Source organism: Brienomyrus brachyistius, chromosome 6, assembly GCF_023856365.1.
Source record: "Brienomyrus brachyistius isolate T26 chromosome 6, BBRACH_0.4, whole genome shotgun sequence".
NCBI lineage: Eukaryota > Metazoa > Chordata > Actinopteri > Osteoglossiformes > Mormyridae > Brienomyrus > Brienomyrus brachyistius.
This window is the reverse complement of record NC_064538.1, coordinates 12,653,130-12,676,799: the sequence shown is the minus strand read 5'-3', so window position 1 is coordinate 12,676,799 and position 23,670 is coordinate 12,653,130. Positions and strand designations below refer to the sequence as shown.

The 23,670-nt window shown below is 39.3% G+C and overlaps 1 protein-coding gene across 1 annotated transcript; it reads left to right on the top strand.

Moving 5' to 3' along the window:
• Positions 1-18,968, top strand: sypa (synaptophysin a). Its single transcript, XM_049017442.1, has 7 exons — positions 1-223; positions 1,821-1,886; positions 13,102-13,226; positions 13,699-13,897; positions 14,057-14,248; positions 14,932-15,267; positions 16,887-18,968. Exons 1-6 carry the CDS (start codon positions 206-208, stop codon positions 15,235-15,237), a joined length of 906 nt encoding a protein of 301 aa, XP_048873399.1. The 5' UTR covers positions 1-205; the 3' UTR covers positions 15,238-15,267; positions 16,887-18,968.
• The last annotated feature ends 4,702 nt before the right edge of the window (positions 18,969-23,670 follow it).

Sequence of the window (23,670 nt, the reverse complement as noted above, 5' to 3'; positions counted from 1 at the left end):
TCTTGTTTCCAGTATCTAAGACGATTGTTGGGTCTTTTTCTGTAGGATGCTCCATTCGGCTGTTGCCTTTTGTCGTTTTAAAACAGCTTGTGACGCAATATAGCTGTTACTGACTCCTTCCCTTCCCCCCGTGGGCTATTCCGGATACGAAAACAGCCTCCCTCCACTCTGCCCATCGTCTAATCTCCAAGCAGGCGGCTACAAAATGGATATAGTAAATCAGGTAGGGTTACAATTATATTTCATTTCAGATATTTCTTTGCCTGGGATTATAACATGTCACACATATACGTTAAATTATATATTTTATACGTACTAATTGCCCTGTGGAACTACTTGATGAAAAAATAATGTGGAGCATATATTGTATCTGTGTTGAAATGCCCGGTTCGTATGTGCCGTAAAAGCCTAGTCTAGTTAGGCTGAAAACGCGATGAACGTCGAAATGAAATGTATTACCAAATTGGATAGTATTGCACTCTACTTCATATATAAAAATGATTATTATGAGGAGATATATATATATATAGATAACATGCTTACTATATAAACATATTTATTTATATAATACGCGTCTATTAGGTTTAGCGAATAATACATATGTTAATACTATTTGATACTATAAACGAATATAACAAGGAAAAAAATCGAGTGTTCTGATGTGTGTATATATATATAGACTGTTCTGATAATATAAAAAAGATCATCTGTTCGAAATAAATACCTTAAAGCAGAATATGCAAATGCAGTAAAAGATATAGTCCAAAATCAAATATGCCAATATTCTACCTTCATAATGCTAGCTGTTTTACTCATAGTACAGGATTTTCATAAATCGCGATGTAACATGCTGCGGCAGCGGCTATGTTACTCATGCAGATACCTTGTTGTTTTGCCGGGATGATAATTGGAAATGTGACAGTGTGAGGATTCAGCACAAAATTGTATACGTGCCTCAATCGATTAAACGCCTTTATCCAACGATAAAAAGCCTTGTATGCTATGGGCAAAATTAAATGTACTGATATAAAATACGCAGTCAGCCAATGATGGTGTGCTTTGCATTGCAGCAAATAAAATTAGACAACATTAAACAAGGGGAGATGCAATAAATCTGTGTGTATTGTTTTTTTAAATGGTGGCGAATAAGACTGACAGACTTAGATGGGCGTAACTCTCCTGGGATAACTGTGATTCAGTCGCACCTTCTACGTCATCCGCAAAGAAATTAGATGGACACCGTGATACACTATTGTACAGTTAGACCATTGTATAACCATTGGGCATGGAAGCATTGGTTCTGAAAAGCGTTTATATCATATTCCAGGAGCTTGCTTACTGTATATCTGCTCTCTATAGGTGTCTTTTTCCTGGTCACATTAAGGTTGCCATAGGGTTGTTACGGCGCTACCGTTTTGTTTAAAGCGACCTTTTTATGTTAGATCTAAAACGCCTCAGAGTCGATGGCAGAGCTGCTGTTTGCTAACTGCGAATTTGACTTGAATTAAACTGAAGAATGTCGGCAGCTTTTATTCTATTTTTTTATTCTATTCTATTAGCTTTTATTTTAATGAGCTCGCCATCACTCAGCAGCCTCAATCACGTTGAATCGTCGCTATTTTCCTTTGGAAAGAGAAATTGATAGTATATATTTCGGTGATGTGTGTTTATTTGATATCGTTTTACTTTCATTAAACAGCACCTATTGCACATTATATGTTACGAATAGAGCCTAACAATTTTAAAGAAAGCATTGTCCTTTGCCTTGTTTTGATTAATGAAATTGTGAATCCATACTAACTTAATTTTGGTGTTGACAGTTGGTTGCCTCTGGGCAGTTCAGGATCCTCAAAGTGCCCTTGGGGTTCATGAAAGCACTGGAATGGGTAAGTCTTTATCATACTGGGGGAAGGAATTATGGTGGGTGCTCAGCTAGATCTACATATTAATGTGTCCTGTTTGATGAATTTACAAGCAATACATATCCACTTAAGTCCCAAGATTACTCAAGTCTATTCAGTTCCTCCAAGATTCTGCTGTTCAACATTATACGGAATCCCAAAGACTGGGAGCTGATCTTGGATGGGCAGAGCGGAATGTTTACAAATAAATGGCTGAGATGTAAAAAATGAGTAGCCTTTGGACTGAGTGGACTATAATCCTTGATATCACTATTGTTTTTACTAATCTTTCTTGCATATTATGTAACAGACACTCTTACACAAGCGCAGTGCTGTTACAGTCCTGAAACTAGATGCTTTGCTCACTGCCAGCGGCTCCCACAGAGCTTGGCAGGGTGGCCTTATTATTCCCACTAGAGCTGGAATTTCTTACAAGATGAACATGATCTGCAGCAAAATGCCACGATGTCACAAGAGACTTGGGGTGTATGACGAGAACTGGATGAAAGCATTGATTTACTTTATTTATAATGTACTGAGTGAGCATTACTCATACTCTTATTCTGCCTCATTCGTTTATTCCCATACTCTTATTCTTCCTCATTTGTTTATTCCTATGCTCTTATTCTGCCTCATTCGTTTATTCCCATACTCTTATTCTTCCTCATTTGTTTATTCTCATACTCTTATTGTGCCTCATTTATTTATTCCCATACTCTTATTCTTCCTCGTTCGTTTATTCTCATACTCTTATTCTTCATTTGTTTATTCCTATACTCTTATTCTTCCTCATTCATTTATTCTCATACTCTTATTCTTCCTCATGTGTTTATTCCCATAGTCTTATTCTTCCTCATTTGTTTATTATCATACTCTTGTTCTGCCTCATTTGTTTATTCTCATACTACCATTCTTCCTCATTCGTTTATTCTCATATACTCATTCTGCCTCATTTGTTTATTCTCATAATGTTATTGTTTCTCATTTGTTTATTCCCATAATCTTAATCTTCTGCATTTGTTTATTATCATACTATTATTCTTCCCCATTTGTTTACCATACTCTCATTGTTCCTCATTTGTTTATTCTCATACTATCATTCTTCCTCATTCGTTTATTATCATAATATTTATAAAAGTTTGCTTTTTCCTATAAATAAGCCAGCGATTAACATAGATTGTAACATTTTTCCATTTAAGTTAGTGTGCCGGTCATTTTTTTACTTGGGTATCAATTTCATACAAACATATAAAGATCTCTATGACTATAACTTCAAGGTATTATTGGAACGCACCAAGTCAGATTTTAACAGACGGTCATTGCTTCCCCTTTCATTAGTGGGTAGAATTAATATTGTATTACCTCGCTTTTCATATGTATTTCAAATTATTCCTGTCCAGTTAAGCAAAAGCTGGTTTAACCAATTGAATAGCTACATAACTAACTTCATAAGGAATAAATCAATGCCATGTATGAAGATGGTCTATTTGGAGTTACCAAAATCAGCAGGAGGGCAAGGTTTACCCAGTTTTATGTTGTACTACTGGTCTGCCAATCTTGTTAAACTAAGCCATTGGATTTCGGCACATAAGTCAAGAGAAGGCCCAGCTTGGGTTACTATGGAACTAGAGTCGTATCATTCTATATCTCCAGTAACTCTTCATAACAGTCCCCTACCTATTAACTTCAACCATCTGTGATAACCATCTACTCCCACCTTCTCAGATAGACACAGCTTTCAAAACTTGGCAGGACAACTGCTTATTTTTTATTCGGGATTTGTTTAGTGATGGTACTTTTGCTTCATTTGATACACTATGGAGTAACCATAATATCCCAAAGACACATATTTTTGATATCTGCAGGCCCGTAGCTTTGTATGAAATATTTTTCTTTCCCCCTTCAGACATCTAAATGTGCGATAGATTGTATTTTAGAAATGGATCCTTACATAAAAGGCAGGATTTCAATGATCAATAACATCATGCAGAATAAAACCAGATCAACATGGGAACAAAATTTAAATGTTGAGATCAGTGACGGAATCTGGCGACGTATTATTAAGCAGATGCACACTTCTTTAGCACCCTTGGCTATACAGCTGCCAGACTGCCAGCTTTGCACATCCTACATCACCCCTGCTTTTGTAAAAGACTTTCCAAAAATCTGTAGGTGTTTTAGCCATGTGCTTCATATCATTCCACCTTCTGTAGGGGGTTCTTCATGTCTGCTGTTTGGAGTAATTTCAGAGAAGCAAAATTATATGTGTGTATGCATGCATGTATGTGTGTGTGTGTATGCATATGTGTATGTATGTGTACATGTATGTATATATGTATGTATGTGTGTATGCATGTGTGTATGTATGTATGTATGTATGTATGTGTATATATGTATGTATGTGTGTATGTATGTATGTGTGTGTATGTATGTGTATGTATGTATGTATGTGTGTGTATGTATGCATGTATGTATGTGTGTGTATGTATGTATGTGTGTATGTATGTATGTGTGTATGCATGTATGTATGTATGTATGCATGTATGTAAGCTATGTATATAAATGAGTAAGACTGAGGGAATCACAAGAAAACTGTTCATACAAACACAGAATCAGGCAGATAATGAAACCCAATAAAGTAAACAATAACAACAACAACAACAATAATAATAATAATAATAATAATGCGATGAGTCAGATCCGAGTCGGGTCAGTGTCCTGTGATCAGGGTCAGGGACATGGAGGCCGGAAGCGTTACGCAAAGCAATGCAGAGCAGGAGTCTCATGCCTTTATGGCTGTGGGCTTGTTTCCCCCAGCAGTAGCCTGTACTACGAAGCGGGTTACTGGCTTATCGGGGTAACTTGTCGGATCTAAGGTACCACAGTTTAAATGGACTTCATATTCGTTCACTTACATTTTGCCCAGACAACCTTAAATCTGACAAGTTACCCTGATAAGCCAGTAACCCCACTTCGTAGTACAGGTCCCAGGGACTGTTTCATCCAAAAAGTTCCATTTAAGTGGATCAGAGTCTCTAAAATGCCCATAGTGTGTGTGAGTATGACATGAAATCAGGATTTGGGGGTGTGGTGCATGTTACTGTATAGGGCAGTGTATACCCTCAGGGTTAGCACTCTGTACCCAGGATCTAAAGGTGCAAGACTGGCAGAATGATTTCACTGGGGGGCCCTTAACCCCAATTACTCTGGGGACTGGCTGACCCTGTTCTCTCACTTGTATGTCACTTTGGACTAAAGCATGTGCTAAATAAATATAGATATTGTTGGTGCCTAGTAATTTGAATGCAAATCATATGCAAGTGAACTATCAAGCACTGGCAAACTGAGAATAATATCTTTATTATGGGATAGTTCCCCGCTTCCCCTAATAATAGATTTTAAGTGTCAGGGTGCCTCATCCGAAAGCCAGTCGAAGAAGAGGAGTATTGCTGGACAGCCCGAGAGGATAGCAGTATAACCTTGTTACAGCAAAACATAGGATTGTTCCAGACCACACTGTAATACTGCATGACAGTGAAAATTCTTTACATCCATCTGTTTCCTTTAACCATTCAGTGTCACAGGGGGTCCAGAGCCTATGGGCACAAGCAAAGGAACGACGCAGGATGGAGTGACAATCTGATCACAGGGCATACTCACTGCGGGCAATTTGATAACTCTGATTGTCCATGTTTTTGGACTGTGGGGGGAAGCTGGAGTACCCAGAGGAAAACCCATGACGACACATAGAGAACATGCAAACGCCACACGTCGAGCAATGACGGAACCCACAGGAAACCCCATGACGACACATAGAGAACATGCAAACGCCACACGGCGAGCAATGGCAGAACCCACAGGAAACCCCATGATGACACATAGAGAACATGCAAACGCCACACGGCGAGCAATGGCAGAGACTTGAACTTTGGTCCCAGAGGAGGTGTGAGGCAGCAGTGCCAACCACCGGAACACCGTGCTGCTCAATTCCTTATCATTTTATTCATATTACAACATTTGTTCAGAGTTTAAATACAAAACTTCTGAATTGAAATGATGGGACTTTTGTTCCGTTTGGTATTTTTGTGCCAGGCATCCATCTGTTTAGCGGTTATTAGCAATGTGGGTTGTTTTGAATGTGGCATTCATGACTCAGGTTGTGTTTTATTGATGGTCGTGCCATCGTTGAATGATCCAATGGCACAGCAGCCCTCTGCTGGCCTTTAAGAGCCTGTCCTTTATTTTCACTCTGTAAATAGTCATCATTGTTGACCTCTTTCGACACGGTCTGGCTCTCTAGCTTGCATATTCACCACAACTTTAACTCCCGTTCATTTTATGATCCCATCTCACCGTTTAATTCAGCAGTATATTATATTAATATTATGAACCTGTATTAATATTGAATAACGCTTTTATAAAAGTGTTATGCTATCAATTTAATGCTATTAATAAATGCTAATGTGGAATGCTTAGCTCATATTCCACATTAGCCATATATAACACAGAGCCTGGTTGAACTAAATAAAGACCTTTCTGGTATGGTCTTCCAGTGGGCATCTAGCTTCTGGTAAAACTGTGACTGAATTCTTCCTTTGTGAGTGCTCATGCAAATTTTTGCTGCGGAATTGCTTCGAGCTATCCTAGTGAAGATTAGCACCACAAAGAGGACGAGGGGGTAACTCCTCTTCTTCAAATCACAGTCGATCTTAACTTTGCATCAATGCTGGATTTTACACATTACATTTTGCCTGCTAAGTAAGAAACATCATTAATGAGCCATGTCTCTGTCACGTGGTGTGTTACTGAAAATAATGGATTTTAACATTTAGTTGAAGCCAAATAACATGTTGCCATCATATTCATGTTTAAACGGGGGTGGTCATTCCTGTTTAATTACATACTCTACACTCTGGCGTCTTTGTGCCTTATCTTTCTATCCATAGGTGATAATCTGAGTTCACTGAGACTAACCACACACAGAAATAGGCACAAATAAATATTACTGTCATGTAAGGATTTTGTACTTTACTATATGCTGTCAGGACCAAGGGGATTTTGTTCACATAAACAAGGGAACCTTTTAAATATTAAAATATTAAAGTTATATTTGGATGACATAGTTCAAAGGCTTGCGAGCTGGATTTCAGCCCTATGCATTTGTGTTTGATCCATATTCCAGTGCAGTTATAGATAGTTTACTGCTTCCAAATGGTGTTTGGCATGTGGCTCCAGGGATAGGTTCACCACACTGCATAAGTGGTTCTGGGAAATTGACTGAAATGAATAATTAATAAACATAAAAAAGACATACAGAACTGGCAACACACAGTTGGTATAATGTTATGAATGTCATAAACCGGAGCCTTCACCAGAGTCTGTGACTTGAGGTCTGTTCTTTGTCTGTTGCCGCAACAAGTTCCATTGCTAGTGGAAAAAGTCAGTCAGCATCTGTAGCTGTTTGATTTTAAAATCAAGTGCAGCTCTGACACAGCGATAGGTGCCTCAACAGTAAGACTGTATTGTCGATTAAACAATTGAGCTGTCACTGAAATCTATCACCATCTGATAATGCCTGGGTCACCCGATTGATTGCTGGAACGAGCAGCTTTATTCTCCTGTCTGAGAAGATCTAAATATTAACTGAGTCAGACTACTAGAGAGCTGCACAGTGATGATATTTATCCTCATCCCCATCCTGTCCCTGCGTGTACGAAAACCATCCCCACTCCATCCTCACGTTCATCAAACACACCAACAGTACATTGTAAAATTAAATATGTCCATATTTGTCTTTAAATATCTTAATCATTAAATTACTCACTTGACAGCCACCAGGTGGTGTTTGGGGTGAGAACACTTATTGTTACCATTGTTACAATGTTACATTGTTACAAATCTATTGTTACCATTTGTACAACCATTTGTTCTGTGTCTTGTTATCTGTCTTTTTATATAGAATGTCTATTAAAATTCAATCAAAATTTTGTAATCTAGATTAAACATTCTAGTTTTAACTGGAGGGTACGCACACTGCTTTCCCCATTCTCGCAGATTACCACGGATATCTGCGGTTTTACCGCTTTCTCCAGTCCGATGCCTTCTACAGTCTATTGGCAAATAAAACCGCTTCAGTTCCTCGTTCCATGCATAAGACAAAAGGATATACTCACACACTAGACACATATACAAAAGGGCACACTCACACATGCACAACTACGGGCAATTTAGCAACTCCAATTATAAGAGAGAGATAAAGTGGACAGAAGGACTAAGGACCACCTACAAGTAGCCTCACTGTTACTGCAGTACTGGTCATTAAGAAAAAGTAATCAGACACTATACTCAAGTTTCCATGTAAATATATTACTATATGCAATATTACCTTAACTATAACCTGATACAGGTGTGGAGAACCAGCAAGCGCAGAGGAGCACAGCTGGAAGAACCAGGTTTCAGCAGCAGTGGGATGTGGAGATGGCTTTTGGGCAGTGCCACAAATAACACAAAGTCTGCCAATTAGTCTTATGAAAATACAGAAGAAAATAAACAAACGTATTTTGAACTCATATTTTGGTGCTGAGCAGAGTGTTGAAGCATACAGGCAATCTCAACCTGGAGAAACCCATTTGTACATTAGTAACAGGTATTGGGGGAATTCTGTCCGTTGGACTGCATCTGAGGAATCCCTTTTATGTAAGGTCTGTGAGCAGGCTGGCCAGTCTGCAAAATTTATAATGTGTTTGTTATGGTAATTAGGTAATACCAGGGAATGATTTTGATGATGTCGGCATTCTAGACTTGGGATGCAGACAGACGGAGCTTCCTGCCATTCTTCCTGTTTGTAGTCTATCCAGCACCTGGTAATGTACCTATAAAAAATAATATTAAAAATGTTACTGTATATTATGATTTTATCCAAAAAGACCACATTATAAGGCAACACAGTGATACAAATATGGCACATTAGTACCAAGGATGCCAAGGTAACTGCTTCAGAACAAGGGCTTGTTCACTGCGAACACGCTAATAACCAGTGACACAAATGGCAAATTTGAAGGGGTTACCGTACATTAATCTCTTTTTCACACATCGTCTGTTGAGTGAGTTTCCTCCTGTTGGGTCTGCATTTTTCTGTCTGTTCTGAATCAATACTCTTGTGATGCTAATTGTGACTTTTCCTCTGAGGTCCAAGGTGTATTTTAGTTTCACACAAGCCTTCTCCCTCATTTTTCTTTGATGAGGTCCTCAGAAATTCATGTACAATAATTTCACCAGACAGATAAAGTAACTTTTATGTCCCATTTTTTTTAATTATCCTTGCAAACAAATTTTCATTTAATAAAAAAAAAAAAAATAGAGAAAAATCAGAACAGTGCCTTTGCAATAGTCTGAAATACAAAATAGAGGCACTGAGGTACTGTGTCATGAAGTCCAGGCTGACTAATGTTCTAGTGAGCTTCTGTCCTGTGGCCCAAAGAAGTGTATCCTAATTCTTTCAAAGGAGATCTTCATCAAAGCGAGGGAGTGCATGCGATGGCACTTCTGGTATAGCCCCAGGATTAGCTAGTTGGCAGTCTTAACACATAACTTACTTATCTCTGCACAACTGTCTGGCCAATAGAATCACTCCATTAATCTGTGCAGTGTTTTTGCATCTGCCTCCCCACTGGAATAGGATGAGCTGCCTGAAACGACATTCCCCAGCAGCTTTTTGGTACCAACAACTGCGACTCCCACAACCAGCAATTGCTATGGTACTGCACGATTCCGAAACAACTGCCTCCTGTACACTGTATTTTAATTTCATCAACCAGATTATTGACATTGCATGTTCACAGTGAGGCAGGGAAATTGTCAAGGTCCCTGGCCAGAGATTTTTATGCATATAAGGGAGGCCAAAATGCAGGATGCATTAATAAAACAGTACCGTAATACAATACTTTTAGTTCCTGTTTAAAGAGAGGGACACCCATTTATGTTTGGTAACCTGTATTAAATAAACCGTTTAGAAGTTAAGCAGATACTGTACAATCTGCAATAACGTGAACATCCATCCATCCATTTTCCAAACCACTTATCCTACTGGGTCGTGGGGGGTCCGGAGCCTATCCCAGAAGCAATGGGCACAAGGCAGGGAACAACCCAGGATGGGGGGGCCAGCCCATCGCAAGGCACACTCACACACTAGACACTCACACATGCAATTTAGCAACTCAAATTAGCCTCAGCATGTCTTTGGACCGTGGGGGGAAACCAGAGTACCCGGAGGAAACCCCACGACGACATGGGGAGAACATGCAAACTCCACACAGGCGGAGACTCGAACCTGGGTCCCAGAGGTGTGAGGCAACAGTGCTAACCACTGCACCACCATGCCGCCCCTAACGTGAACATGTCATGCACAATTGAGGAACTCAGTGATTTTAATTCCATGCACTTTCGCACTGATTAATGAAATTGCAGTAATTCTCCCATCGGCCTTAAAGCTCAGAGGATAAGGTGGTACTTTAACACACCGTTTTGACAATATACAAGCGGGATAAGGGCTGCTATTAAATCAAGGGAAGCTGAGCTGATATTCTCACATCGATATTCCATCTTCATGAAGTAGAAGTGCTTTAGCTGGCCGATTTCCATTGTGAAACAACTATCAGTAATGTTTATAAATAGCCCATACAGTCAACGGACATTTCAGCTTAAATAGACAACAATACTGCCATTTTCTGCATCATTTTCCTTTTTCAGTGAGGCATCTTTCAATGTGCTTATCTGTCTGTGTGCGTTACTGGGTGACATACTTCCACCCCTTCATATCACCCCACCATAGACATTGTCTTCACTTCAGAATAGCACAGGTTCATCGCCAAATGATCCTCATATATATGTATATGCACTCTTTGATTTGTACCAGAACAACTGTAAGATTATGATTATTACTCTAACTAAAACAAACCCCTTGCTTACGATATAAATGTTGTACTTTAAATGAGTAGTACTCATAACCTGACTATTATTATTTATTTGTTGATTTGTTTTAAATGTGACACTCATGATATCCATAGAATTATTAATTAGTATTCAAATGTTTATTGACTCTGTTCTTTCAAATTAAGACTGACTCTCACAACCTTTTGTAGCAAGAACAGGTCACTTTTATGTCTGAGTGCTTTGCTGTTCTTGTACGAAAGCGCCTAAAGAATGTGATGAATTTTTGACTCTTGATAAGCTGAATAAGTTCTTTGACGCGGCTCATCTTCAGTCGCAGTCACACATCTTCAAACAAAGAGTTAGTTGTGAGTAACTTGTGACTCTTAGGATATGCTTACATGCATTTCCTGCTGTCAGTTCAAAACAGAGTCACAGATCTGGTGGAACTGAAGGCATGATTGATTGGAAGGATGCGTTCGCATGTGTTTCCGGTATTTAGTTTAGAGGACAGTGCTACTGACATTTGATTTAATTTTTAATATATCGGTATTCATTAGCTGTTGCGGTTCGCGAACTTGCATAAGATATCTGCACACTACCACCCTCTGGAGGTGAGGATGATGATATGCTAAAAACTGCACTTTTCTCTGTTGCTTTTCCCACACTGGAGGGCTGAGTTGTTGCAATATTGTAAAATTTCTATATTTTACTCTGCCTGATTTTAAAAATCGTTTTAAATTTTTTTTTCTCGTTAATCTTTATTTTTCTTTATTTTTTTAGTTTTTCTTTTTTAAATTTTGACATTTTAATATTGTTTCTGTAAAGCCCATTGAATGACCCTTGTGTATAATGTGCTCTATAAATTAACTTTCCTTGCCTATTTTACTGCTTCAACTTCACTGCCATGTCTTGCATGAAATCTAGCATTGCCTTTGCTCTTTAAAGTGATGTCTAACTTCACTGCAATGGGGCTTCACTGTAAATACTGCTATTGTTATGTTGTGCGTATTTATATTTAGTTTTGGGAGGAATTTGAACAAGTACAAAAGTTTATACAATTCAAACTTAATTCTACTTTAAAACCTTAACCCTAGTGGTATAACATAGAAATAACAGTTTTTCTAAAATTTCAGTCCATATAAATGCATATAAACAGTAATTATTATTATCTTACAAATCCTTTTGCACTAACACTAACACGTAGACTCAATATCGGTTCTCTAATTGACGTTAATTCTTGCTGAGGAGAGAGGTAGACCTGACCTGGCAACAAATAACTGAAAATCAATCATTTTACATACTGATCAATGTATGACCTGTTACTTTCATATTATCATTGGTAGTATTAGTGTGAAAATTGTGAAGCCTTTCTGACCGAATACTTACTTTCCGGAAAAAGTGATTTATTGTGCTGACACGCTTATGTCTGTGTGTATTGTGGTGCGTTACGTTTTTTTTTTTTTTTTGTAATCTTCGGTTGTTCAGAAGACGTTAGAAGTATAATATGTTCATGGTATGGGGTGGCAACGCTACAGTAAATCAAGTAATACAGAGTGACATATGGTTGAGCTCCGAAGTAAGATTAATAAATGGATTCACTGTGAGTTGCAGGAACCAATCTGTGTGAGTAAATCAAGCAGATTTAATAAGATGTTGAGAATTCAATTTTTTTTTTTTTTTGGTTTAATGGTGACTGCAACAAGAAATGCAGATATTTTATCATAGCCACAATTAAGTGCATTTGATTTGTTCATATTGCTTTAGCATTGTCTTACATATATTCAAATCAACTGTAAGCCTGCAACAACAAATTGTTGTCAGGACATGAAAATCCTCATAAGTATGTTTTCTTCCTGTCACATTTGGGTCAGCTTTCTTGAAAAATGTGGACAATTCTCTGCCTATATCAGTAAATGGGCAATCACAGAGTATTTATGTATTCCCATAGTGTAATGCAGTTTCACAATGTAGCATGGCCTCTAAGGTAGCTTTAGTGCATCTGAATTTGAGCATCACTAAAACCGGTTAAACAGCCATTCTCAAGCAGTTGACTGATCTGCTTCAAACCCACAAAAAGAAGCGATGATGGAAGTGATGAAGAAAACTATATTTCACAGAAAACAAAATTTCGGTCACTCCAAACTGCAGTTACATTTTGCGCGTCTTTCTGTAGCCTGTTGTTGCCATGACGACGTCATTTCAGCAATATTGTTTTCCTGAATGAAATGAGAAGCAAACTACAAACAGTCTCTCTTTGTCTTCATGTTAGGTGTTTTCGATCTTTGCTTTTGCCACATGTGGCAGCTACTCTGGGATGTTTAAGATGAGTGTGGAGTGTAAGAACAGGACTGAGAGTGACCTCAGCATCGAAGTGGAGTTTGAGTACCCATTCAGGTCAGTGGCGCCATGTTCCGTCTCAGGCACAGATATAGGTAGCTTATGTTCAAGGGCTGTTAGCTTGTAAATGCATGCGATTAATTAAAAATCTAAACACGTTAAAAATAAAATACCATTTAATTGCCCAGTTTTCTTCTCCCACAGTTGAAAGAGGTATGAGTACCATGGAGCAAAATGTCACTGATTCAGACAGTCAACAACGTTTTGTTTTAAGCAGAGTAAATAAACACGTCAAAATGTTATATGTATATACTTGGGTGCACACTGCGGTGATGAACTTATCATTGCAGCCTACGAATGGTATATACGTTATTTTAAATGTGTGATTAATCATCATTGATTGCATCCAAATATGCGATTAAATGATTTTAATCGACTGGCAGAACTAGTACGCTCCTATGTGAAAGATCGTTCGTAGGTTGATTTGACGATATGGCATATAGAAGCTGACCTCTCTGCTCCACCCCAGGCTCCACCAAGTGTATTTTGATGCCCCAACCTGCAAAGGAGGCCCACCGGAGCGCTTGTTCCTCGTGGGTGATTACTCATCCTCTGCAGAGTTTTTTGTCACCATCGGTGTGTTCGCCTTCCTGTACTCAATGGCCGCCTTGGCGATTTACGTCTTCATGTTTGAGAAGTACCGTGAGAACAACAAGGGCCCTTTGATCGTGAGTTGTGCCACCAAATTTGTTTTGCAGTGTGTGTTTGAGAGATGAAAGGTGCACCGCCTGAAGTTTGCGTCTTTTTTATGAGATGAGGTCAGTGTGTAAGACTGTGCGATGATGTGCCTTAACAGACGATGGTGTGTCATCTACATGCTGTTTTAGGACTTCGGAGTGACCTGTGTATTTACATTCATGTGGCTGGTGAGTTCAGCAGCCTGGGCCAAAGGCCTCTCTGACGTCAAGACAGCCACTGACCCTGAACGAGTCGTCACCCTAATTTCTGCCTGTGAAAAAGAAGAGAATCGCTGTCGTGAGGTCCATGACCCCGTCATGTCCGGCCTCAACACCTCTGTAGTAAGTCTCCGCTTTTGCTGATTGTGCCATTTTCTCCCTGCTTTCGCTAACAATACATCCAAACACTGAATCCATGGGTAAATACCCATTTAAGCTGGAAAGTCAATGTTTTCACCTACTTCTTAACATACGTCATTAATCTTAAATGGTGTTATTTTGGTTTGTGATGGTATAGAACTCTGTGTAGACATCTTGTTTTGGTGTTTCTGCAATTTTGGCAGTAAACTGTATGTTTGGAGTATATGACTGTTTGTTTTTTTTAATTGCAAGTGTACAGACGCTCCTCTACTTACGAACTTTCAACTTACGAACTTTCAGACATACGAACGAAGAGAACCGTAAGTCCAAATTGTGTTCATTAGGCTCCCGTTTCCTGTCCGAAACATCAATTTTTTTTCCTGCGGGCCAGTTCCACCCAGTACAACTTCTAGCCGCTACTCCCGCCGTGCAGCAGCGTAGCGTGCGTACTCCCAGCATCCTAGTCCTTTGTACTTGCGTATAGCCTTAAAAAGATGTTGAATAACGGCTTACGAACGTTTTAAGTTACGAACGCCCGTTCGGAACGTATCTCATCGTAAGTAGAGGAGCGTCTGTATATTAATCTAGTTCTTTACATTCCAATCCAGATATAATTAAATTCAGTGACAACGTGTTAAAGCTAACATATTGTTTTCACTTTGCAGGTGTTCGGCTTCCTGAACTTGATTCTCTGGGCCGGAAACCTTTGGTTTGTGTTCAAGGAAACAGGAATTATTGCCCCTTTTATGCGTCAACCCCCAGCCCAGGAGAAACAGCCGGCCCCTGAATCTTTTGGCCAACAGGGAGGAGGATACGAGCAGGATAGCTATTCTCATCAGGATCCCTACGCCGGCTCCCAGGGAGGATACCAGCCGGAGTACAACCAGCAAGGCTACCCTCAGGGTGGGGACTACGGACAAGGAGGTTATGGCCAGCAGGGGGCACCAACCTCCTTTGCCAACAAGATGTGAGCTTAGCAACAGTGCAGCAACCCATGGCTGGTGAGTAAAATGACAGCTTACATTTTTACAGTGCCCATTTTAGAACATTCTCAAGTTATCATTGGAAAAATAAACTTAAAAGGTTAACTTAAGATTTGCAGCTTTCAGGTATTAGATTTCAGGTTAACTTTGACAATGAAATTCAGCAGATAAATATGGATTTGCACTGCAAAATTTTTTTTAAATGTCTTTTAAGTGATTCATAATGGAATCATGTGATTAATACATATCTGGTAAGCAATAAACAGCCTTTATTTTAACCACAGTCATCCCTTGATTTACAAATGTTCAATATACAAACATTTGTTATAACGACAGTCTCTTTTTAGTGCAACCATATCAATGTATGAAAGTTTTCTGATTAATAATGGAAGGCCAATTTGATTTTCTCCAGCTAAACCATTTTTAGCACTAGCCATGGAAACTGTTAAGTTCACATAACTAATTTGTAGGCTGTACATCATTATGCCAATGGATGGCATAAGAGAAGGTATGTACTGTATATTAATATGTGATGCAAGACTGCTTTCTACCAGTGTGTGTCAGCATGTGTCTCATGCAAAGTGATATCTATTGATCAATGCAATCTTGCCCCTTAAAGAATGTTTTGTATTAATAGTTGAATTAAAGCACTGAAGTAACTGACAGTAAATTAAAATGTTATGACTGAAGAATCTGTTTTGTGTAAGCAGTTACAAAATATATTTTGCAAGAAGAGCTGGTACGAAAGAGATAAAAATATAGGTAAACTGCACGTTTATGGTAAATAGCAAAGAAAATCTGCTCATTGTTTGGGGCTTTGGAAGCCTTAGGTATAATTACCAATAAAATGAACGGGAATTCAGTTTTCAGCTTGAAGATTTTTCACGATGCCTTATCTTTGTAAATCAAGGGATTGCTGTCCAATCAGGGTCGACTCTATCTGTAAGCAGAGTAGGCAGTTACCTTGGCCCCCCTACTAATTACCTGTGTTGAGGAGGAAGTTAAATAACCATCAGTTTTCTGGGCGGGGGGGGGGGGGCTGCTTTGTCTAGGGCCTCTGGAAAGGTAGAGCCAGCCCTGCCTATATTTGAATAGTATTTTATTTTTTTCTTTACAATATCTTTTATATTATAAACAAAATAATAAAAACAACATCTAATTAGTAAACTTAAAACACATACAGGGGTTTTCCATATGAATGTATGTAGGTTACATCTGAAACCTGCATTTTCCATACCTTAATCAATAGTTACTTATACTATTTAGGACAATTTTCCATACAAATTTTATTAGGCTGTAATGGCATCTGAGGCCTGACAGCATAGCTGAGGTGTCATCTCACAAAATTAGTTTACAAATTAAAATGTGATATGATTTATGAGGATTGTTAGTGTTGGCAAGGTTGTTAGAATAAATGTTTACAGAACCAGCTTGAATTTTGGTCATGTAACATGAAGGCAGTGCAGTAATGAAAAGTTTAACACTGGGGGTATAAATGTAACATTGTAATTTACATTCATTATTGTGTTTGGCTGAATAACTCTTAATAATTATCTGTATAATTACCCCCTTTCACCACATTTTCCATTTCAATAAACTGGATGTTTTGCGTATTTTCTGTCCTTGTGTTTTCACAGAAGGAGCTGACAGTGTGATTTGAGGAGTTGCCTGAACCATACTCATATTTCCACACTCCTATCTGTTTGTCTATATTTGCTTTTTTTGTTGACATAAAGAGGAAGGGAGGGAGGAAGGGAGAAAGGCTGAGGGCTGAGAACACAGACCCGAGGGATAGGGGACTGGAAGAGTAAGTGTGTTTTCTTTGTGTTTTCTTATTGTGGCGTATTCACGTGGAAAAAATATATACATTTTAAAAAATGGTGAAATCACCTAAATACTGAGATGTTACGGATGAGAAAGATATTAATAACGATAATTGTTAAATACTCATAATAATAAACAGTCAAATGACTATTGAGAACTTTGCCTGTACTCTACGCTGGTAATAACTTCACTGATTTGCACTTCTTGTTTCATCTGTTTTATTTTTCTGTCTTCGTTTATTCTAAGATGAGATTAATTTTTAAAAGGAAAAATGTGTCTATTGTCCGTTTGTTTTTTGATATTAATATTATGTTATCTGATAAGAGTACGTTTACCATGACTAACATGAATTTGCAATATGCTGCATTTAATAGGACTGCATCGTACCTTTGATGCTTGATTTCAGTTTTTATATTTATAGTTTCTGCTTTTTTACACCATGACTTCTGGTTTATTTGTTGCATTGTGTAAATCATGTCTGCCAAAAAGGCGTTTAAATAATACTCATACCTGTACTCTCATATGCAGAGATGCACAAAGAAAAACACTTGCTTTATGTGAATTTTAAATCCTTACTGCAGTATTTGAACATTGGATGTGCAGCAGAATGAGACACATAGAATTCATATGCACATATTACTGAAATAAGAGATCGTGATCAAAATATGTTTTAAAATCTGGTGCAGTTAATTTTTTTTCACATTCTAACAGTTCTCATCCAGAGGTGTGTCATTTCAGTAACATGTACTGTGGCTGCGTGGTTCCTTTAAATAAGTGTGGCCAATGCATGCATAGTCAGTTAGACTACATAAATTGTATATACAAAAACTTTTAATGTATGTAGTAATAAATATATTTCTATTTTCTATCATTTTAATGTTATGATTGCCAGATCAGGCCTGGAGTTGCAATACTGAGATACTGTAGTCTTTCTACATGAGGTTGGTTGGTACATAGCCTTAAACATTGCATGGACAGTCAGAAAATCGTCACCACAAAAGTGTAAAATATTATTTACATAAATATATATAAGTAAATACTTACTTTAAATCAGTAATCAATGCTGCATATCATTACTGCGGTCTAAGTGCATAAAACTAATTATTTATTTCACCATTCGGATCATTAAAGCTCACACTTACTGTCTTACTAAGTCTTACGGTGAATTACAAAGATTGTTGGACTGGTCCATGTATATTTTTTAAATCAATATATTGTTGCTGAGTAAATTACCATCTAATATCTGCACCCTGCTTTGCTATGTTCTGTAAGTATGACCATATTGTACACCAGGTATCAGACACTGAAGAGAGTGTGATTAGGATCCAATATACAGAACTGTATGGACTACCAGCAGCGTTGCAATCATCTTCTGAAGATTTACACATTAACTAGATTATATATGTTCGTATTGCCGCTCTTATTATTCTGGATTCTAGATAAAAGTTGTTGTAGTGAGCATACATGTTTCAGTGCATGATGGGATTGACGTCAATATGGCCACAGATTCAGAGTGATATAAACAACATTCTTACTGCACACTTCCGCTTCTGGCAAATCAAGGTTTTATATTGTGGGAGGGCTGGGCTTTCTGTATGCATTTCCTTCTCTCTTTATTCTTCTCTCCCTCCTTTCAATCTCTTACTGATATGCTATTCGATTACTCTGTTGTTAGTGGTGTATGGTATGTCTTGTGATCCACTCAATGCCTCTGGGTAGTGCTGTAATTCTTGTGTATGATATATTCTTAGAATTAATGATGATGATTACAATGACTATGATGATGATGATGATGATGATGATGACAATGATTATGACCATAAAGAAAACTCACAGTTTTGTTGTATTATGGAATTCATGTTGAAAAAAATAAATAAATATTTAGTCTGTTGATATTTAATGTCTTTTTTATGCTTTTTCATTAAGGTCATTCTTTCTGTTACTTATCCAAAATGAACATCTGTCTGTATCACAGAACCACTTACCCGAAGCAAGGCAAACTCAGGATCTTCCGAATGCATAGCAGGCTGATGCTTCATGAACCATATGCTGTATGTTCTGTCCTGATCCTGCCCTGCCTGATCCTTCCCGATCCCGCCCCTGCCCTGCCTGATCCTGCCCGATCCTGCCCCTGCCCTGCCTGATCCTGCCCTGCCCTGCCTGCCCCTGCACTGCCTGATCCTGCCCTGCCCGCCCCTGCCCTGCCTGCCCCTGCCCTGCCTGATCCTGCCCTGCCCGCCCCTGCCCTGCCTGCCCCTGCACTGCCTGATCCTGCCCTGCCCGCCCCTGCCCTGCCTGCCCCTGCACTGCCTGATCCTGCCCTGCCCGCTCCTGCCCTGCCTGCCCCTGCACTGCCTGATCCTGCCCTGCCCGCCCCTGCCCTGCCCGCCCCTGCACTGCCTGATCCTGCCCTGCCCGCCCCTGCCCTGCCTGCCCCTGCACTGCCTGATCCTGCCCTGCCCGCCCCTGCCCTGCCTGCCCCTGCCCTGCCTGATCCTGCCCTGCCCGCCCCTGCCCTGCCTGTCCCTGCACTGCCTGATCCTGCCCTGCCCGCCCCTGCCCTGCCTGATCCTGCCCTGCCTGCTCCTACCTTGCCTGCCCCTGCCCTGCCTGATCCTGCCCTGCCTGCCCCTGCCCTGCCTGTCCCTGCACTGCCTGATCCTGCCCTGCCCGCCCCTGCCCTGCCTGATCCTGCCCTGCCTGCTCCTACCTTGCCTGCCCCTGCCCTGCCTGCTCCTGAACCTTCCTGATCCTGCCCTGCCTGCCCCTGCCCTGCCTTACAAGATAATTAAAGATATAAGTAACCATGAGGGAAGGTAAGTCTTTGGGGTCACAAATCCATTCCTCTTTGGGGATTTCATAAGGATCCACAATTCCAAAAGTTTAGATTTTTTTTCAATATTGCATTTTTTTTTGCTTCTGGTAGGAGTCTATTTCTGTACAATCCGAATTCTAACCATGCTTTCAAACAGTATGCAGTACAAGGAATAACAGAGAGACAAAAAAAACAAAACAAACATTTACGCCCTAGCAGGAATATAACTTGATGGACGCTTGCCTGAAAAAATTCCCAAACCATCCTGTCGCTGACAGACAATAACGAGCCATGATACCCTAACATCTGTGTAGTTCTTAACCTTTGACATGAATAAGTCCATGTCTTCTGTGGTTTTGAATGTGAAATAAAATGGGGCCCTTACTTTATCATTCTTATCGACAACGTGCATGCAACGACAAGCAGTGCAAAGAATTTGTGCTGTCAGTTTTTTGCTCCTAAGCAGATGTAGATTTTTTCCCAACCATTCAGCAACTGCTCTGAAATTTCTGATCACATCATTGAAAATAAAAAGTAAGAGAACATTTTAACAATTTGAGGCAAATCTTATAAATGTGAAGAGTAAATATCTGAACACTCCAAAGAATTGAAGAGCAGCAAAAATGTTTTCCTATGCATACCTCAAGACTCTGGTGGTGTGACTGCTGCAGTGCACCTCCCTCATGCGCCATTTCTCCTGTTTCATTCCTTGAGTATAGTACAGTATATCTATTATATAAACCATTTTCAAGAAAATGCACTTTGAATACGTTATTTTGTGTTACACGACCCAAGTTTGACAGACCATTTCTCAGAAGTCATAGAGCTTTTGAAAGGCAAGGTCCAAGGCTATTTCTAATCAAAATTTGCTCAACATGTACTGTACTATTTCAAGAAAATGTACATTGAAATTCACAATTTTTTTGTTTTTTTTTAAGCCAAGCTTGATGGGGTTAGCACAGAAGTACAATAACTGTTCACCTTCCAGCACCCCATCGAAGGTCTCAAAGAAGGCCGGATACTCTAAACTGCTATTCAGTGTACATGCAGAGACAACAGTCAGAGCCCATCCCCCAACTTGAATGTCAAAGGGAAGCGACCCTGTCATTCACCGTGGTGAACTCCAACTCACTGGCACCGAAATGGGGGGCTATAAGTAGACCCACTTCTGCATCTCACCATGGGCAACTCCAGAGTGGTAACACTATGCTGTCCCCCAGGGTCCTCCAATTTACGTCAACCCTCTCTTAACCCACCTGACCTACACTATTTTTTATTTTTACATTTTAAACTGATTGCTGCTACACTCTCTAATATTATACTGATACTAAACTGCATCCAGACTGTATTTTCACACAAACATTATACTGTATTTATATTGTATTAGCAAACAGATATGATATTGTATTTATACTGTATTTGCACAAAAAACATATTGCACAAAACAATCTTATTTTGCACTATGCTTCCGTACCAGAAAGCTGTTAGCGATTACTGCCACTGTACAGACGCTCATCTACTTACGGATGAGATACGTTCCGAACGGCCGTTCGTAACTTGAAATGTTTGTAAGTCGTTCGTCGCGGAACTGGCCTGCAAAAAAAGCAAATGATGTTGCGGACAGGAAACGGGAGCCCAATGAAAACAATTTGGATTTAAGTCCTTTTCATCCGTATGTCTGAAAGTTCGTAAGTTGAAAGTTCGTAAGTAGACGAGCGTCTGTACTTGAAATACTTCTCAGGTCATTTGCACTCTTTTTGTTTTGCACTGTTCTCTGTCCACTAATTTGGAATTGTCTTTTTTCTCTCAGTATCTCTTGACTACTTTGTCCTCTTACACTATGTGTAAAAAATTCAATTATATGTATATTCTGTGGATTCTGAGCTTCGTGTGAGATTTGTGTAGATGAATTAAGAAGCATCTCCCTAAATGCTGTTTCGGTGCGAAAGCTCTCAAACCCAAAATAACATGGATTTTAAAGTGTATTTTTGAAAAGGTTACAGTAAAACAGTAAAACCAGATTTGGACTAGAAATAGCCTTGGACACTGCCTTTCAGATGCTCTATGACTTGTTTGTAAATTATGCGAAAATTCTGAGACATGGCCTGTCAAACTTGGCTCATAAAACAAAATAACGGTTTTCAAAGTACCTTGAAATTGAAAATGGTATAGTAAAAGTTGAACACATTATGGGAAAGTTAAATACATTATGGGAAAGTAAGAATTTAATTGTATTTAAGACAGGGATGGATTACGGACCGGGCCAGCGGGGCCACTGCCCAGGGGCCCTTGGGGTGCAGGGGGCCCGTGGGGCCCCAAGCCCAAAACAATTTGCAACGCTTATCAACAATGTATTTTCATTGTCTATTTTAGAGGGCCTACATTCTTTGATCCTCTGCCTACAAGGGCCCCTGACCCTATAGGGAGGGCGTTTGGCTGCCAAGGGCCCTTGAATTGTGGTGGTGGTGGTGGTGGGGGGGGGGGGGGGGGGGGCTCGCGAACGTTTTGCCCAGGGGCCCACACAATCCGTCCCTGATTTAAGTACATCCTGTACGTCGTACATATAAGTATTCACCCTTTTCTTATGCGCGATCGTATAGAGCAGTGGTTTTCAACCTGTGGGCCGCGACGGTATTGCAGGGGGTCGCCAATTATTATTAATAGAAATTGTAATATTGTTAATATAATAAAAAAATGTCTAGTCAAAATCAAAAAAATCATAATTTGATATATCATTTATTCCGTTTATTCAATACATTACCAGTTTATTCAATAAAGACAAATAACAGCCTTTCTTCCGAGTACTTAGTTAACCCGACACAAAAAGCGGGATCGTTTAAATTCTTTTGCAGTGGGCCGCGGAAACATATGTGTTTGGCTGTGTGGGCCGTGAGTTAAAAAAGGTTGGAAACCACTGGTATAGAGTGATATTTTCCTAAACGCGAGCTGCTACCGTAATGTCATGTATATGCGTGCAACACACATTTAAAACACGGATGATTTGACCGTGTATCGGTAAAGCGTGGATAGTTTGACCACAGTAATTGATTAGAAAAAAAATAATTGAAGCCTTTTAATAATCGAGTAATAGAGTTTTATCGAGTTATTGAGGCAGCACTACATATCACCATAAACAGAAAATGTTTTCTTGGAAACAGCAGAATTTTGTTATGATCACTTTCTCCTGTTGTCACAACAAAGCCAGCTGGTAATAGCTGCAGCAAGACATCCTCCTTTAATGTTCAAGATACAGATATGAGTAAGACTGCAATAACATATTGCTGCCTAGAGTAAATAATCTCAGTAGTGTTTTCGTTGTCACCATTGTAATTTAAAGTGTATTTTAGGTTTGAGTTCTAGCTACTTTACATGACATTGGAGTAAACACATATTATACCCTCACCACCAGCAGCCTGTAACTTATAACGAAATGAGGCAGTATTGATACCTGAAGTTATGCAGTTTACATCAATAACTATTTTTTTCTACTCTTCAACCTTCCAAGAGATTTTACATTCACTGATGCCTATCTGCACACCACTGATGTTATTTCTGCACCTATACACCACCTTTAATTGGTCACAAGTCTGGCTATTCTAGTTTAACCTTCCTTATTAACAAGGTAATTTTGCCCAGAGAATTGCCATTCACCGTATGTTTTATTTACCCACCCAGGAGGCTGGCTGTGCTGCAGTCACCACCATCTAAATCCAATAATTTTACCACCTTCAAAATCGTTTAGATGAGTGTGCCAGAGGCCGTGAGTAAATGTTCGACAAGTG

Excerpts from the sequence above, each read along its gene's own strand:
- sypa (XM_049017442.1), top strand. Across the intron at positions 1,887-13,101 it reads TCATGAAAGCACTGGAATGG|GTGTTTTCGATCTTTGCTTT; the intron begins GTAAGTCTTTAT and ends TCTTCATGTTAG. Across the intron at positions 13,898-14,056 it reads ACAACAAGGGCCCTTTGATC|GACTTCGGAGTGACCTGTGT; the intron begins GTGAGTTGTGCC and ends ATGCTGTTTTAG.